Below are 14461 nucleotides of genomic sequence, written 5' to 3' on the forward strand. Positions count from 1 at the left end.
TGTGAAAAAGTAATTATCTTAATATCAAAACCTTATATTTTCTCTGGACTCAATGATAAATACATGTCTGACCTTTGGAACGAACCAAAAAAAAGTAGAAAATCGCATTCATGACGGTTTGTGGTGATTTTATTTCCGTTAGACCTTTGCCTACATTGACGCTGATGCATTAAAGAGTAGGGGGTCCCCTGTTCCAAGATGGCGGCTCTATTGACGCATTCGTTCCAATAAACTTCCGTAGCCAAGGCGACCTCTAGGTGTAGATATCTATGGACTAAAAACAACAACCACACACAATCACTTCCGGGTCAGAGAGAGGGTCAGAATTTTTTCAAGTAAATATTCTTTGACTTAGAGAGAAAATATGCATAACATTTAGAAAGAAATTTTACCATTAATTTAAAAAAAAGAGTAAGCCACCATATGTATGTACATATGCATAAATACTCATATTTATCCGTATGGCCGTTCGATCAAGGTCAAAAAGTTTCCTTTTCTTCAAAAAGGCGTTAACATATGAACATATTTTCAGGCACATATATTGCCTATGGACGCGTTATGGCTCTTGGTTATGTATTTACCCACCGAAAGATGCTTAGTTAGGGGTTAAATTGTGTATCCGTCTGATTTAATGCCCCAGCTGTCAATCTCAATCTTGTCGTTTGATTGGATAAGAGCGCAGGCGTGACCTGAAGGCGCTGCTGCACCGGATGTGTCCTGAAAGTGGGCATTAAATCAGGATCTGTTTGATCAACATGTCCGAGCTCATCCCTAAGTCTCGACAGTGGTGGTGATCTGTCCTTAATCCAGTTTTCCACGGAGCTTTGAAGATCACTGTGCATTTTAATAGTAAGTAAATAAGTGCTTCGCCCAGGCTTTGTTTATGTTATGAACTGTGCACTAGGGTCAATGTGCAGCTTTAACCACAAGATCAGATATCCAAAAAAAAAAAAAAAAAAAACCCCACAACTTATGGATTGTACAAGAAACTTAACCAGAAACACATTTCGTCATGTTGCACAAGTTCACAGATGTGAAGGCGAGATCCTACAAGTGTATTTGTCTATAAAGCTAAAATCTTTCTGTAAAGGGTTCTGAAAAGGTTAAATGTTTGGACTTGGACAAGATTTGAATGAAAAAAATATTTTATATCCATATAAACAATCCCCACCCCCAAAATAAATAAAAATAAAAACACTTACTGAGCTTCAATTACATTTACAATGCAAACTAAAGCTATCATTCACATAGATATCACATAAGATCATTTTTAATCACATCCATTTTTTTTTCTAATTATATAATAGACTTACTTTGAAACTTTACCCCCCCCCCCCCCACACACACACACACACATTATTACCTTTAAAATTGAAATAACGGTGAAATAAACATAAATTGAATGTATATCTTGTTGGGTCATGCCACCTACAGTACATTTCTTCATGAATGGCATTCAGAATTAGATCACATTTAACTGATCTAACAGGAGTAACTATATTCGACTCGTTGCTAATGACAACAACAACAAACAAGGACGTTCTCTATCAACATGTGTCTGTCATCATGAAGTTACATGAAATATTATCTCTCTTTCAGTGGCACACATAGGAAGGCTGTCATCCAAAAGCTCGGTGCTCTTGCTGTGTGACATGCAAGAGAAGTTCAGGCCAACAATTTTCCAGTTCTCCAATATTGTGAGCAATGCAGCAAGACTTCTTCAGGTAATTTTGTCACTCGACCTGCTTTAGACATGTGTGTAGAACTTTTCACTCTGTAAGATTCACTAAAAAAGTGAATAATATTTCAGTTGCTGGCCAACTGAATACTGACAATAACATTACTGAATAAATAAGCAATGTTAACAGATATACTTACTGCATATTGGTGTATGCATAAATCTTACGGTCAAACAGGTGTCTTTACACCACACATTTGGGTTTAGTTACCTTAGCTAACCTGCTAAGTTAACAGATGTACGGTCACTTTTAGTTCTAGACATTGTTTAGTAGTCTTACTTTTACATTTATATTACATGTATTTCAAATTATGTTCATTTTCCTCTCATTACCCCAAGGAATAATCAGTCACAGTGAGGCCTATTGTACAGGCAGCAATAGAATTTCCCCCATGTTTTTAAAACAGAATTTATTAGCTTGTAATGAGCTGTTTGTATTTGAATATTCTACCCTTACTGCTTTCCTGATAGACACCTTATGACCTTGAAATACCAATATTCAAAGGCAATAGCTAATTATACAAATAATATCATAAATATTATATATCTTTGGTGTAATAACTCTGATCCCAAGCCAGATGTTTTTCACTTATTGATTTCCTTTGTTGCAGGCTTGTCGGATCCTGGGTATCCCCCCAATCTTGACTGAGCAGTACCCTAAAGGCTTGGGTCCAACTGTGTCTGACTTGGGTGCCGAGGACTTAAAACCCCACACCAAAACCCGCTTCTCAATGATAACAGAGAGCGTCGAGAATGAGCTTAAAATCCTGGGGAGCCCCAAGCAGGCCATACTGTGTGGCATTGAGGCCCAAGCCTGCATTGCTGTAAACTATACTATAATTTTATGTACAATATTTGATGTATGCTTAAGGATAGACAGCAGAGTTTGAGTCCTTTTATCCAACTCTTTGCAGTGTACGACATACGATCTTCTGGATCGAGGCATGGAGGTGCACATCGTTGCAGACGCTGTCTCATCTCGGAGGTAACACAATTCACTTAGACCCCATGCATTATTATAGCTTCAATGCAGCCTTCAGTCCACTCGCATTAAACATGGATGAGCTGAAAATGTGTGTCACGCTTGTTCCCCAGTCAGACAGACCGGCTATTTGCTCTCTCACGTCTAAAGCAGAGTGGAGCTTTTCTCACCACCACAGAGGGTGTGATGCTACAGCTTGTGCAGGATGCCAAGCACCCCAACTTTAAAGAGGTACCATATCACTACAAGAAAAAAAAAACAGTATGCTGTATGGTGGCCTGTAAGTCCAAAAACAATAACAAACCAAGGTCACAACAGCAAATTCAGAAACAAATCAACTTCCAAAAGCACCAGCCTTCTTTTGGGCTCATATTAGCAGCGTGCAAATTGTAGGTTTTGGATTAAGAATGCATAGCATGATTATAAACATCAGTAAATTCGATATCCTTAAGCTCTCCATTTTCCGGGATTTCTCAGCTTGATATGTGCAGTAGCCAATCAACAACGAGCATGTGACGTCGGCTCTTTGTTTTTAGCTTTGATACTTTGTTTTTGGCTTTGCTCTTGTGGTTTTTGGTTTGTTAATAAAATCAAATCTTATTTGTCACATACACATACATACAGGGTAGGACATGCAGTGAAATGCTTTTTGCATCTGTCCGGTATATAAGCATTAAAAAAAAAGGGGGAATTCATTCATTCATTTTCTACCACTTATCCGAACTTCTCGAGTCACGGGGAGCCTGTGCCTATCTCAGACGTCATCGGGCATCAAGGCAGGATACACCATGGGCAGAGTGCCAACCCATCGCAGGGCACACACACTCTCATTCTCTCACACACTCACACACTACGGACAATTTTCCAGAGATGCCAATCAACCTACCATGCATGTCTTTGGATCTGGGGAAGAAACCGGAGTACCCGGAGGAAACCCCCGAGGCACGGGGAGAACATGCAAACTCCACACACACAAGGTGGAGGCGGGGATCGACCCCCCAACCCTGGAGGTGTGAGGCAAACGTGCTAACCATTAAGCCACCATGCCCCCCAAAAGGAATTCAATTTAGGATTAAAAAAAAAAACCCAAAAGGAGATGGATAAATAAAAAAGTATAAACTATATAAAAATATATATAAAATATGAAAGTATAAGTCGAAATATAATGTATATACATATACAGAAATATACATATACATAAATGTGTATGGTTTTTAAAGATTGTCCTTAAAGTGTCCAGGTGCAGTATGGTGTATAAATAGTGTATAAAGTGTATAAAGGCACTGTGCTGTGCAAGTCGAGTTAAAATGTCAGTGCACAAAAGGTGTGTATAAATACAGTGATGGAGATAGAGGTCCAGTGCTAGATCCTGGGTGTTTCCTGATTTAGACTCCTAATGGCCTAAAAGATGCTTGGCCAGTATAGAACCGTGTGCACTTATGTATCACTCATTAATATATACTCTTATTTAAATGAATTTCCCTTTCTGAAAAATAGAACATTGCAGAATATCTGTTCGTTAGTGAATTAGGAAGTAATTACATATGAATGATTTTGTCACATGTGGTTATTGATACAGCGTCTTTGCTCCTATTGCTTTTATTTTTTTTTTTAATTTACAGATAATTTATTTTATTTATTTATTTTTATTTACAGATCCAGAAGCTTTTAGCTCATCCTTCTCCAGATACAGGTCTCATCAACTTCTTCAGCTCGCTGTAGCAGAAATCACACTACACCACAGAAGAAAAAGCATCAGTACCACTGGCCGTTGAATTATCGTTGCATTTCTGTTCAAAGTGATTTTGTTCACTTTTAAAACACTGATTATTTTCTTCTTTTTGACCTTGAGAATGTTTTCTGTATGCATTGTTATTCATACATAAATAAACCAAGACCGACTATACAGATCTTAGCAGTCTGGTGATGTTTTCATGGAAATAATTTGCTTTAAGAGATGTAATTGTCCGAAACGCAAGTACAGAAGAGTAAACCGTGTGGTTGTATGACTACCTGTACTGTGCAATCTCGGTATATGAAGAATTTCCTGAACAGCAGACGGAATGGGTTTCTAAACATATGGGCGGGGTCAGATTGTATATGGGCGTGGCCTAATACTGAAGGTGGAGTGTGTGACGTTCTGTAGAAACTGCCAGACTGACAAATTGGGTGTGGTTATGAGAGGAGGGAGGGGACAGACGGCACCCGAGTAGGGGCGTGGCCACAAAAACAGGAATACTGAAGGTGGAGAGTGTGACGGGCTTCTGAGAAAGGGAGGAGAGCGAGCGAGAGAGAGAGAGAGAGAGAGAGAGAGAGAGAGAGAGAGAGAGAGAGAGAGAGAGAGAGAACACAACTTTTCCGAGTGTATTTTTTTTTCTCCCTCCTTTTATTTTAAGCAAACATTACGGAGAGAGAGAGAGGATAAATAAATAAATAATAACTTGCAAGGCTGTTTGGATGGAAAATGAAAGACTGATAAACCGAAAGAGGAAGAGAGAAAGAAAAGGAGAAAGGAAAATAAACACTCAGCGAACGGCTTCAGTCCTGTGTAACAGATGACGGTATTAAAAATTGACAGTGAAGCCTGCGGCCTGTTGACAGACTAGTGGTAAGTATCCCATGTCTGTCTGTCTGTCTGTCTGTTTGTCTGTCTGTTTGTTTGTCTTTATTGTTTGTTTGTCTGTCTGTCTGTCTCTCTTTCTCTCTCTCTCAAACACACACACACACACACAATCTCTCTGTCTCTCTCTCTCAAACACACACACACACACACACAATCTCTCTGTCTCTCTCTCTCAAACACACACACACACAATCTCTCTCTCTCTTTCTCTCTGTCACTCTTTCACACACAGACACGCAATCTCTCTCACACACACACACACAAACAGACACACAATCTCTCTCTCTCACTCACACACACACACACACACACACACACACACACACACACACACACACACACAAAGGCTCTCTCACACTCGCACAGACACACAATCTCTCTCTCTCTCACTCACACACACACAGACACACAATCTCTCTCTCTCTCTCTCTCTCTCTCTCTCTCTCTCTCTCTCTCTCTCTCTCTCTCTCTGGTTAAGGTTCTGAAAGCAAATCATGTAAATCTATACACCCATCTATAGGAACATGTCCTGTGCTGACTTCTTTTGAAAACTCTAGGTTCTGCTCATCTTTTTTAAACTTAGAATCTAGATAAGATATAATTTAGCTTCTCAAACTTTGCAAGTATGATTGCATTACTTGGATTCAGTATCGCTATCGAATCCATTTCATTATTAGGCTCAAATCAGAACCTTATTCTCTCTGCATTGCAGCAACTTCCTTGACCATGACATCAGAACTGGACTCCAGTTTGACCAGCATCGACTGGCTCCCAAATCTGGGAACGAGTAGTCTTCGCTCAGGGAAAGAACGAGGCGAGAGAAAGCGAGACCGAGGAAGAGAACAAGATACGCCCCCATCCATCCCAACCTCCTCCCCTCCACCAAACTCCTCCAAAGGGAAACCACCGCATAGTTATGCCACTCTCATCGCAATGGCAATTAGCTCCGCTCCTGAGAGAAAGCTGAGTCTGAATGACATCTACACATGGATCAGTGACACCTTTCCATTCTACAGCAGAGCTGGAAGAGGCTGGAAGGTACTTATATGTTTTAAATAACTATTTTCTATAGCTAAGTGTACTGCATATGTACCATAACATCTGGTGAATTTTGCAGATACATTCGCTTTTTTCTTTGCAGAATTCAATTCGACATAATCTCTCCTTGAATAAATGTTTCCGGAAAGTTCCAAGACCACAGAGTGACCCTGGGAAGGTGACTTATAAGAATCCTAGTGACATTTCACTGACATCTAATATCCACAGACTAAAGTCTCAATCAGTGCTTTCTTAACAATCTCAGGAGATGGGAGGGCTTTTTACTACATACCACTTCAACTGTATTTTATCATTTCTATTTTTTATTTTTTATTTCTTTATCTATTTATTTACTATTAAATTAAATTATTACTATTATATTAGAAAATATATATTTTATTTATTCTGGACTTCAAATATGTGCATTTATCTTTCTGTATATTTAAAAAAAAATATTTCATTGCTATTATGTCATCTTCAACTTAATGTACATTTGATCTTACATTTGTTTATAGTTTTGTTTGATTTTTTAAAAGAAATACATTAAATCAGAAAGTCAGTTATCTCGAAACCACTGGTTTAAGACACTTCAATTCTCCGACAATTCTTTCACACTCTTATTGTTTATATCTTACTGTAATTCAATTTTAGAACATTTAAGAGAGTTTATAGTAATAAATGTTTTCTTGTGTGTGTGTTCAGGGTTCTTATTGGACCATGGATGGACCACCTGACCAGTGTCAGTCTCGAGGTGTTAAAAGGCCTTTTCCTACAGGCGAGGAGGAGACGGTAGAGTCCTCAGGCTTTAATGTTTTGTGAAAACTAATTTTAGGTGATGTTTTAATGGCTTACATAAGTAATGCATTTCCTGCTACTTCAGGAGGCTGCCGAAAAACCTGCACCCAAAGTGGACAAAACACATATCAGTCAAGCGGAGCCTCACTCTTTTCCGCACGACATCAAAACTACTCTGTCTCCACCTCCATGCAAGGTACTGATCACCTGTGCTTGCAGTTTCTGCTCTTAAAACTATACTTATTAGGGTGTTTATGACATGATAAAGGTTTAAAAGCTTCACAGAGGACACATACAGGACCGGGGATGATGAACACGTGAGACAGTACGAGTAAAAAAAAATAGCCGAATAAAAAAACCGAAATAAAAAGTTGTTGAATTAGCCACAGCTTCACATGTAAAATGCAGTTCAACTTAAATTGCAGTTAAGGCTGAGCATTTGATCAGTTATTGTTTGCAGCAAAGACAAAAAGTCTGAAACTGCTCTCTGATTCTTTTTTCTCTTGGCTGCAGAATAATAGCAGAACCAGAATGTGCTTCATTGCCAAAAAATGCTCTCACACACACACAAGGAATTTTTTTGGTGCAGGAGAGAAAGTGTAGAAGGAACATTACAGCGAGATATACAGTACAAAAACAATGAGACTCTGAAAATGACAAATTTTCCCTTGTAGCACTAGGAAGCAGAAGGATCCATAATACCCAGGATCCATAACAAGCAATTGTTACCTATGTCCTTCGGTTTTAAATGTCTGTACATGTTAAATACTGCAGGGATGTACAGGGTTTAATACCTAAACCTAGCATCTTTCTAGTTTATTTCAAAAATAATTTCATTCTTCTACATTTAGATGGAATGAAAACATTTATCCTGCTTTTTGTTCTCTTACTTGTGTTGTAAGGTAAAATAATGTTTTTGTTGCTTAATGTTGATATCCAGATGTGAATAAGGACTTCATTTAATTCAACTCATAACTTGATCTATTAAAAACATGTGGTCCTCACAGTGAGCGGTGAATTTGATTAAGATCAATGTCCTCAGCGCAGAAAATATGGTTAGTTTTAAAATGGACAATACTATTAATTCATTAGTAATGAAATATTTGTGTAATTAACATCGTAAAATTCACCACGTTGTCACGGTTGAATCAAACTGTTAGTCGGTGGTACTGGAGTTAATACAGCTCTTTATTTGTTTATCAGAAAATGATACGGAACCCGTTTTATCAGTACACTGGTGTAAGACTTATCAGATATTTGTCAGTCAGTATAAACAAATGAATTATTTTATCACCGAAGTCTGATATGAAATGAATCAGAACACTGTTGGCTTTCAGCGCGAGATGTTTTTATCTCCGTTGGAATAACCTTACACAGAATATTAGCGGCTTCGAATTGTCGATGTTTATGAACAAGCGCGTGGGGCATCTCAGAGAGCAGAAATGGGTTTAATATCAGCACTTACTCTGAGTATGTAAATATTTGCGTGAAGAAAAAAATTTTTTTGAAAATGTTTATGAAAATTTTGCCCCAGTAGGCTACGTACAAATTTTTACATTCGTGTGGAGAGTGACAAGGCATTCGCTGGTGAACATAGACACAACAAAGCCATTCATTTTTATTTTTTATTTTTTTGCCTTTTAAAAAGAATTAAGATCGAAGGTAAGAATCACGCATAGCTGAGACACACCTTTGATTTTTATCAAACTTCGCCTCCGCATGCGTAACTCCAGCCCTGAGTAGAGAATTATTATTCTAGACTATTATTGTCTGAGATCCATATACTGCATACAAGCTTACCTCAAATTGGATTACCGCCTTTAATATGTGGGAGAAACAGATGTTACTCTGGATGTTCATGCTTTCTGAATAACAAGATCTTGGAAATCCTGTTTTTTTCTGAACAAACCCAAGCACTACACAGAGTTTTCTTTAATCTCTGGTGACTTTTCCTCTCTGTTCTTTTAATAAAAGTAGCCTTTGGAAAGGAAATATGTTGATTGATTTGGATCAAGAAAAAAAAAAGAAAAATAACATGAAGAAAAGGTCACAATCATTCCACACATCACCCAAAAAAGGTTCAAAGTGAAAGAAAAAGTGTCATTGTGTCTCACATCTACCACATCCGTCAGTGTGTGTGTGTGTGTGTTTTTTTAAAACCAAACTAGACTCTGCCTAGCTTAAAATAACACTTAGCTAAACCAAATGCTTATCTGCAGCATTCTAGGTACATCGGTCAGTGTCCAATGCTATGTTGCTTTATTCTCTCAAGTGTACTGTAGCTTTACCTTTTGGATAAATAAAAAATGATGGACTAAACTGATTTCCAAATGAACCTGATTCTAATGTTGTTGGTTTCCAGCAGCGTCCACCCCCTGCCCCGTTAACTACAGCCCCTGCTGCCTCTGTGCCCTCGACTGAACAGCCGCTGCGCTTCTCCTTCTCTGATCTTAACCTTCCGGACCTCTACACTTCATTTCAGTCTCTCTGTCGCTCTGTGAGAGAGAGAGTCACTTCACAGTGTGAGTAAAGTGGGAAAACTAGATCAGTCTTTTAACTAATTTGGTTTTCATCGATTTGGCAAAAGGTGTGGTGGCTTTGTGGTTAGTATGTTTGCCTCGCATCTCCAGGGTTCCTGCCTCTGTTCTGTGTACTCAGAGTTGCCATGTTCTCCCTGTGCTTTGGGAGTTTTGCTGTAGGTTGATTGGGATCTATAAATGTGTGTGTGTGATCGCACAACGTGATGGGTTGATTCCTCAGCCAAGGGTGTGTCCTACCTTGTTCCCAGAGTCCTCTGGGATAGAACCCAGGTTTCCTGCGACCCTGTGGTACCGAAAATGGAGGGATAATGCGGTAAGCCAGTAGCCATAAGTGGATTGTCTACACTAAATTGACCCGATGACAAACCAGTGTGTGAATGTGTGTGTATGTTTGCGTGCAGTGGATTGGCATCCCAGTGAGTGTGTATTCCCACAGTGTGTCTAGTGTTCCTGGGTGAAGCTCTGAATCCACCTGAACGTAGACCACATATAAAGTATGGATGGATGGATAAATGGAAGGAAGGAATTAATCTTAAAATTAGTCTTCCTGAAAATACTCATTATTTTTCCCATTGTTAAGTTATTGCCACTGGTAAAATCTGAGAGACGATGCGAAGATTTAGATTTTTTGAATATTTACAGGAAGAATGTGAGTGATTATTATTTGTTGTTCTGACAAATCTAATAAATTTCCAGGGGGGTTGTATATGTTTGTACCTGTACACAGATTTGTTCTTAATAAGTGAATTAAGGATTGTAGGTAGTGAGAATAACGTTTGTCTCTCTCTCGCAGCGGATGCCGCCAGCCTGCTTGGTATTCCGGGTGATATTGCACCGCTGCACACACCAACGCTGCCACCTCTGTCACCAAACCCCTGCCCCAGCAATAATCAACCCACACACATGATCACTAGTGTAAACACCGGTACCAGCCTCAACCCGAACCCTAACCCGAGCTTCCTGTCTAACCAAAACACTGAGCCTGACAGACTGCTCCACAACAACGGTAAAGCCCAACAAATTCCTGTTTGCATATTCGTTCCTTAAGAGTCGATAAAACACGTTCTTGTTTTGTCAGTTGTTTCTGCAGACTGGTTCAGTAATGCTGAGTCTTTAAGAGAGAGCTTCAGAATTGCTAGCAGTTTGGACTGGTCTAATATCGACCTCACCAATCACCCTGGTCAGTTGATGGTAGCATTATTAAATGATAGTATGTATTGATTCGCATTGTGTTGATGTACTATTAGACACGATTCCTTTTGTGTTTCAGACCTGGTTGCGAGCATGCGTCAGGCAGAACTCTGTGATTGGGCGCTGGATCCGGTTGTCTTCACCTCGCTGTGTGATTCGCTCAACCGTTTTTTTACTCACAGGGGCATCGTCGGCTCGGTGTCTGGCAGCTCGTCCTCTCTGCACCAGATAGCTTCACCTCTAACCAACATGCCACCGGGCTCTCATCCAACTCTGTCACATTTAACACAGCCCTCTCCACTCAGCTTACCTCCCCAGCTCCCGCACTGTAGCGGTGCTCAGTCTGTTCAGAGCCAAAGGAAAACTTTAACACCTCAAAGCCACAGTCAGAATTCCCAGAGGAGCCTTGAAGGCCAGCCAGCTGCTAGCCAGCCTCTGCCTTCCAATGGTAAGTCTATGGAATGAGCTAGAGATGTGATCATGTCTGTGAGGTTTAAAAACACCTGTACACTTGCTTATTCACACTGAGCAAAGGCACACTGAAACTAGACAGCTGAAAATTAAATAAAGACCATATGAAGTTCTTCCCATTATCAGCTGCCCAGATTCAGCATACCTGACTGCATTGGAACCTGATGTGGTCTTCTGCCTCGAGTCTGAGATGTTTTCTGCTCACCACAGATGTAGTGTGGTTTATTTCAATTTATTGTAGCCTTCCTGTCTGTTGAGGCAAAATTGAGATGTTTTTTTTGCTCACCATGGGTGTAATGAGTGTTTATTTACCTTACTGTAGCCTTCCTGTTAGGTTTTGCCCCAGTGTCAGCTCTCATTGGACTTCCAGGATATCAGCTTCAGGATTCTCAGATATTTAGACTGGCACCAACAACCATGCCATGGTTTAAGCCACTGAGATTTTTCCTCCATACTGAAGTTTCATGTGAACGTCATCCGAACCTGTATCTATCGGTTGATTGGCTGATTAGATAATTGTACGAATGTGCAGGGGTACAGTTGTTCCTATTAACATTTTCGGGGTAAATGTATTATTTAGTCTTCGACAGGATCCTTCTATAACTGTCCTAAACCCTACAGGGGCATCACTAAACATTTATTGTATAGGTTGAGATCATTTTGAAACCGGCAAAACAAAAGCATAAAAATAAATGAATAAAAATACATAATAAAATAGATAAATTAATAAAAATGTTTAAAAAAAAACACACACAATATCTCCGTATCGGCTTCTCTTCTTAAAATGTATTTTTGCTTCTTTTGTAAGACCCAGTAATCCTGGAGTTTGTTATTGCTAGTTCATGGCGCACTGTACATATGCAAAGTCAAGTTATGTTGGTGAAAATGTCTCTTTAAACAAGCAATATAATGTTAAAATAAACAAGCTGCTAAAAAGAATGAATCAATCATTTTATGGTCGTCATAGTAGCAGGAATCATTGTCATATTTTCACATATTTTAACAGAATTTTACACACCGGATCTTGCAGAGGCTTTGAATGCCGGCGTAAGATCATCGGAGTCTCTGCTTTTTTTTCAAGCCGAGTCTAACGTTGCTCTTTTCTCTCGTCTGTAGCCATTCCAGCACAGCCTTTGACACCTCGACATCGACCCCCAATGAAGCAGCTCCACAGCAACAGTGAAGAGATTCAGGATGATTTTGATTGGGATTCACTCATCGCCTGAACATTCGATGAATCTTGTGGATTTTGTGGAACAATTTGAAATACTGCAGAGGTTTATTTATCAAGATGAGCACGTTTGTTTGAAACCTGAAAATATAAAATCCAAGCATCTGTATAAGTAGCGGCTCTTCTACATGTCTATCCACATGCTGCAAAAAAAATCTTCATCCAAAATGCATTGTAAATTCTGTTGCAATACTAACGACTTCTTCTGAACGGCCAACAACAGAAAAAAATCTGACATATAACTGATGTTCCTGTGAGTTGCTCACATTTCCACCTCTTTCCCATTTAGCATCATTGACTTATTGTTGCACCTAGTAATCAAAGTAGCAGCAGACTGAATAGTAAAAAATAGACTTACATATAAACTAAACTTATGTAAATAGACTTATACCAAGTTAATAAAAGAAAGAAAATTGAATTTAATAATTGAAATGAAATAAAATAAAATACAGACCAGCTGGCAAAATCTTATTTTGGAGCAAGTTGTTGTCCTTCATCTGTTCCCTGTTCAGGGTCACAAAACACCAGTTCATCAGATCCATACATTTTTTGATTCAGCACAGGTTTTATGCCAGATGCCCTTCCTGACGTAACCCTATTCTAATTTAGCCCGTAACGTGGCAGTGAGAGCACGAGATCCCGCCGCTGAACCGCCAGGTGTCTTGTTTCGCTTTTTACTTCAAGTAATAAATCTAATCACTTTTCTGCAAACAAATGTAAAACGTAAGTACTGGCAGAGTGCTGAGGGGAAGAAGGAAGAAGAAGAAAAAAGTTACCCTGCTGCTAGACAGTAAGCTGGATTAGATGCTGTTGGCTCTCCATTATTATTATTATTATAGCAGCTATTATTGTGTTACTTTTTAACATAAGATGAGGTTGTATCGCTGCACATTAATGTACAGTATCTATGGTCATGTGCTGCTGTTGGTTATATGTTGCTACTCTCTAGCAGTAGTAGCAGAGTTGGTGTGTTTTGCCCACATCATGTTGGCCTGCTAACCTGGATGCCTTTAAATACTCTAAGTGAGGTGAACAGTTCTTACTACTCACAAAATAGCAATACTGATCATTATCTTAGATCATTAAGGAGCAAGACATGATATGCTGTCTACAGATCTACGGATTTGGCAAAGGTTTTCCTTCCCTTTTTCGTTTTCCGTTAAATAATTACACAATAAATCGAGAAACTATTGATCACCTACAATATAAATATCTTTTTATCTGTTCCTGTTTCTACCAAACAACTCCATCAAAATAACTGAAATGAAAACATCCTTAGTTACTATTCACCAGCTAACTTGTTACTGATGTTGGCTTTCACTATTTTAACTAGTGATACATTTTTTATTACACTTGAAAGTGCTTTTGTATGTTAATGCTTTTTTTTATTTTTATAGCTAAGCTCAATACATGTAAATCTATTGAGTCTAACAGGGCTCCTTCAATGTATTGTGTGAGAGTTCGATGTTTTCGACTCTCTTTAGCATTTCCTTCGCAAATGTTAACTTCCTGAACCTAAATAAATCAGGCACAATTTTCTAGGACTTGCCATCGGAAATGTCTCAAGAAAGTCTGGTCCTGAATGTGTTGGAATAGAACACCCACAAAAAAAGCGCAACAGATTAAAAAGAAAAGAACCCACAATTTTTTTTTTTTTACGTTTATTTTTTTCCTCCTCCCTTTTTTTTTTTTTTTGAAATGTGAATATTCACAGTCAACACCATAATCTTTTTAGCTTACCCAGTATAAGAGATATCTTCATATATAAAATAATTCATCAAAAGTAAATTAAGAATAACAGCATGGATTGCTATTCAGTCACCCAAATTTGTAGCATTTCAAATTTTGCAAA

At 38.8% G+C, this 14461-nt stretch overlaps 2 protein-coding genes across 5 annotated transcripts; both read left to right on the forward strand.

Annotated features, from left to right (window-relative positions):
- The first annotated feature begins 688 nt into the window (after window positions 1-688).
- isoc2 (isochorismatase domain containing 2) lies at window positions 689-4630 on the forward strand. Its single transcript, XM_027147093.2, has 6 exons — window positions 689-849; window positions 1600-1724; window positions 2350-2562; window positions 2653-2723; window positions 2834-2951; window positions 4377-4630. Coding segments are annotated over exons 1-6 (594 nt in total). The 5' UTR covers window positions 689-848; the 3' UTR covers window positions 4443-4630.
- A 395-nt stretch (window positions 4631-5025) lies between these two features.
- Window positions 5026-13080, forward strand: foxj2 (forkhead box J2). Of its 4 annotated transcripts, none has more exons than XM_027146997.2 (10): window positions 5026-5328; window positions 6056-6381; window positions 6485-6559; window positions 7084-7170; window positions 7262-7372; window positions 9539-9698; window positions 10510-10722; window positions 10795-10896; window positions 10987-11355; window positions 12495-13080. In XM_027146997.2, the coding sequence occupies exons 2-10, from the start codon at window positions 6070-6072 to the stop codon at window positions 12602-12604; spliced, it is 1539 nt and encodes a 512-aa protein (XP_027002798.1). In that variant the 5' UTR covers window positions 5026-5328; window positions 6056-6069; the 3' UTR covers window positions 12605-13080. The 4 variants fall into 4 exon arrangements, with proteins under 4 accessions (XP_027002798.1, XP_027002816.1, XP_027002806.1 ...); XM_027147015.2 differs by having other exon boundaries at window positions 10807-10896; XM_027147005.2 differs by having other exon boundaries at window positions 9542-9698.
- The last annotated feature ends 1381 nt before the right edge of the window (window positions 13081-14461 follow it).

The sequence above is a fragment of the Tachysurus fulvidraco genome, chromosome 3 (genome assembly GCF_022655615.1).
Source record: "Tachysurus fulvidraco isolate hzauxx_2018 chromosome 3, HZAU_PFXX_2.0, whole genome shotgun sequence".
In the NCBI taxonomy this organism is placed as follows: domain Eukaryota; kingdom Metazoa; phylum Chordata; class Actinopteri; order Siluriformes; family Bagridae; genus Tachysurus; species Tachysurus fulvidraco.